Genomic DNA, 4,288 nt, shown 5'->3' with positions numbered 1-4,288 from the left:
GCTACATCCAATGCAGAATGTTGACTGTAGAAATTATATTTGTTAGCATTATTTTTAAGGTGCCTTTTTGTCAGCAATTTTTATTTAAATAAATACAAGTTAATAGTATTGTTAGACTCTTATTGATATTGGTCATTTTTGAATAATTTAATAACATCCACTATTTCTGTTGCTGTTTGTGCAGATACTAATATGCATCATTAGGGGTGTGACAAGCGCTCTGGTTTTGTTAAATGCAAAGTGAATGAAGGGTATACTTTGCCTTCCATAACCTTTATACAACTGCTCAGTAAAAGAAACCTGTAGGATTCAAACACAAACTGATGAGAATTACTGCTTTCCTGGTTGTAGCTGTGGCCTAACCCCAGAGTACAGAATTGTGTTTTAATTAGTGGGGAAACTGTGAGGGAACAAAGAATTTGTCCCTCCAGAGTACCTGAGAAAGCAGATAGTCTTGCAGTGAATATAGAATTTTGCAAAGGAGTGCCAGGGACCTTGTTGGAAACATTACTGAGTATTAAAACTAAAAGAAATCCTTGAAATTGACTTTCCTTCATATAATCAACTTTTCTCCTCCAAAATTGGGGTGTGCGTCTTAAGTGGGAAAGCTGATTTCTAAATTGGGATGAAAGCATGGGAACTCTGTATTGGCTGCTGTGGGTTCTGCTTCTCTCTTGGCAATAGAGGAGGGGCAGAGCGTACTTTTCAGTATTAGAGCTATAATTTTTACCTTTTATACAGCTGCAACCAAAAAGCTGAGTAGCCAAAAGCTGATGCCAGCATGGCTGCAGATGAGGGGGTTTCAAATTATCATTTTTGGCTGAGCAGTGGTACTGAAGTGTACTGTGCCCTTACAACTAGGTCTTGGTCATTGTTGGTACTGGATTCATGACTTGGTCCTGATACCTTGTTCTGGGTAAACCCAAAACCTCAGACCAACCACGATGACTCTGTTCAATAATAGGCAAATTTTATTGATGCACAATGATAGCGGATAAGAGTAATGCAGGCAAAGCAAACAAAATAACCCCCCCTCCCCCGATCCTACATATCTACCAGTTCCAGGGTTTCACAGAGGTCTACCTGGTCAGTCCATGAATGCCAGATGGTACACCTGGCCAGTCCATGAATGTCATCCTTTGGTTCTTTGCTTGAATGTCAGATGTCAGCAGTCTTGGTGGGCGTCGGCCCTTGACCTCCCCCTCTGATGGGGTGGGTGAGACAGCTTGGTGGTGGTGCCATCTGCCCATTGTGGCCTTGCAATCCCTGCTGCTGCTTTGAAAGTCCCTCTTTTTGTATTCTTTCTCCCTGGATAACTTTTCATTTCCAGGTACTGTTGATTGGTTTCCCTGTGGACAACATACTGTCCTCGGTTCTCTTCTGTCAGCATAATTCTATGTTTTCACAAACCCAGCACACACGCATCTTAATTTGGTCATTTACTGGTGTCTTAATTTAGGCATCCCCAGACTCCGAATTTGGTCAGTCCACCAAACCGGAAATCCCAAGGGCTCTGTAGCTGGTCAGCATGACCTACTGCCAATGCTGCAGGGTCCTGCCTTTTTTTATGGTACACTGTTAGTATGTTTTCAATTTCGCAGAATGTATGTGCCTGCTTGTCTGTTAGCTTGGGATATCCTGTCTGCCTCAAAGGCTGAGAACATGAAACTTTGTCACAAACAGACTCCTAGAAACCAGTTAACCTTTGCTGTTCCCCAAGACCATTGTTCTAATGCAATATTTACTATACCTAGAAGCCAATTCCTAAAAGCAAATCTCTAAATATCATTTTCTGTCCATCAGCCATAATTAGATATTTTTTTCATCTTTATTTTGCCCTCCAAAACCAAAGTGCATGTCTTTTTGGGGGGTGTGTAGTAGTGAAGAACATACAATAAAGCAAAAGGTCTGAGATGCATTTCTAGTCGTAGGAGAAATTGTACATTTTTAGAAACTACAGTTTGGTCTTACATTTCTTCTGTCAGTTTCTAGAAACATCTAGCTTTATCTAGTAGATTTTTTTTTTATTTTTATTTTTACTGTAGTTCCTGTCAGCTGGTTATCAGTCTCTGCCTTGACAGCACCAGAGACTATAGGAGACTCTGGTGGGAATCCAAGACTGCAGTAGGCAATCAGCCTTGTTGGTCTCAGCCCTGAGATGTCACGAGACTCCAACAGGCTCCCTGAGCCCTGTGCACCAGGATGTCAGAAAACCTTACGTGCAGCCCAGCTGTAAACATGGGGTTTTTTTGAGGTCCTGGCACACCAGGGCCCCGGGATCCAGGAGAGGTTACCTGAGCCCAGAGTTACTGTGTGCTGGGCAAGTCAGGTTTTTAAAAGTCCTGGCATGCAGGGACTCCAGGAACAGGGAACCTCTCCCTGTCTCAGGGTCCCTGTGGCCAGGGTGCATTAAGTATTTTATTCCACAGCTCCCTCGGAGCTGCGGGGCAAGACATTCAACCTGCCAGGTCATGGGGAGTCCTGTGGCTCTCCGTGACCCAGCACCTCTGATCCAGTTGATAAGCTCCCCTGACTTGACACCCTGAAAACAGTGGGGTGCTGCCCCACATGACTGCCAGCCTGCCAATGCAGGGGAGGAGCTGTCAACCAGGTGCCACCATGCAGCCAGCATCGGGCTGCATGGCAGGGACTCTGCCACATGTTTAGTTTAAGACATGATGGAAACAACCACAAAATTTTTACATGCTTTGTGGATTAATTTTGTGGATTAGCTTGTTGCACATTTTCTCATGCCATTAATTATCTGAGCATGTGGCCAGTTACTATTTAAGACTCAATTAACTGGTTAATCATGTCTTATGTGTAACATCTGCCAGGGGTTTTAGTCATGGACCAAGTTGTGCTAACTATTGTACAAGTTTGGAATGAAAAGATGCTTGTCGTCCCCTGAACTTAGTTTACAATAGGACACAGATGGTAGAGGAGAAAGAAATGATAGCAGAGATCTCAGCACACCACTTGGGTAAAGTTTTTTGTATTTAGGTAGGCATCACTTTGAAGGAAAAACATGAAGTAGCTTTGTAGATGCGTATAGGGAGTGTCTTCCTGGTAAGAACATGCATTCATAATTTTATCAATGGTATACAGTTTATATACTGAAATAAATGTGTGTGTGGAAGACCTATTTACAGTTGTTTGGTCTGATGACTGATTACAACAATGAAATTATTTACATGCTAACTCACATTTCTGTTTGTAATGTAAAAACCCTTCCAGCACACTTCTTCTGTTTTATTCCTGAACAGTGATAAACTGTAATAAAATCTCAAATGGATTTCAAGAATGATTACATGTTAATCTTGATTTCTTAATTTACATGTATATGTATTTTTTTATTTCAACAGAAACTACTTGATCTGTTGGTTAAGAAAAGTGACAACCTTACTGTTGACCAACTTGAGAGGTTGTACTCACTTCTTAGTCAATGCATCTACCGGCATCGTAAGGATTATGACAAATCACAACTTGTAGAGGTAAAGCACTACAGCTCCTCTAACTTCTCACCTGATTTTCACTAAACACTTACTAAAGTGTTTGTCAATGGCTAACTGTGGTAACTAGTACACATCTGAAGCCCTCTTTGAGAACTGTATTTACTAACAATAAAAAGAACCTTAGAGCAGCAATGATATAAAAAATCACCAGGGTCGTTAGTTTCTGAGATGACCCTTTGCTCCAATCTCTTTTCTGCAAAAGAACAAATCAAACCGTGGGTATCTTTCTACTCATCTTATTCTGTTCTCTAAGTTAGCATTTAAAGGATATAAATGACAAAAGCCATAAGATTCATATTTTAAGGCTGGTAAAGCCTGTACTCCTTATGAGTGTAGGAGAGAGAGGACAAAGAGCTAACAGTGAGAAAACGTGCTAGTGAACTGAGAATGTGGCTGAGAGGCAGGAGCTTTCAAGTAGTTACTTTGGCTCTTTCCTAACTATTGTGAGGGTCGCTTACTTTATTTTCGCTTCTGTCAGGGTTGGTTCTGGGGTCAGTTATGTTCAATATCTTCATTAAGATCCAGAAGATGGGATGGATTGCACCCTCAGCAAGTTTGTGGATGACACCAAGCTGCGGGGTTTAGTAGGCCCACTGGGTTAAGATTCAGTGACATAGATAAATTGGAGTGGACCAAAAGAAATCTCATGAGGTTCAACAAGGACAAGCGCAGAGTCCTGCACTTAGGACAGAACAATCCCATGCACTGGTACAGGCTGGGGAGTGACTGGGCAACACAGCAATTCTGAAGAAAAGGACCTGGGGGTTACAGTG

General features: G+C 41.9%; 1 protein-coding gene across 1 annotated transcript in view; it reads left to right on the top strand.

The window, feature by feature from the left end:
• Nucleotides 1–4,288, top strand: part of ATAD2B (ATPase family, AAA domain containing 2B) — a 133,834-nt gene that overhangs the window by 123,672 nt on the left and 5,874 nt on the right. Inside the window, exon 27 of the mRNA XM_019520676.1 lies at nucleotides 3,366–3,494. Coding sequence (XP_019376221.1) covers nucleotides 3,366–3,494 — 129 coding nt within the window. The remainder of the gene's footprint in view (nucleotides 1–3,365; nucleotides 3,495–4,288) is intronic.

Source organism: Gavialis gangeticus, unplaced genomic scaffold (genome assembly GCF_001723915.1).
Source record: "Gavialis gangeticus isolate Ggan-Ray unplaced genomic scaffold, GavGan_comp1, whole genome shotgun sequence".
In the NCBI taxonomy this organism is placed as follows: domain Eukaryota; kingdom Metazoa; phylum Chordata; order Crocodylia; family Gavialidae; genus Gavialis; species Gavialis gangeticus.
Note: the sequence above shows the minus strand (reverse complement) of the source record. Positions and strands in the feature narration are given on the sequence as shown.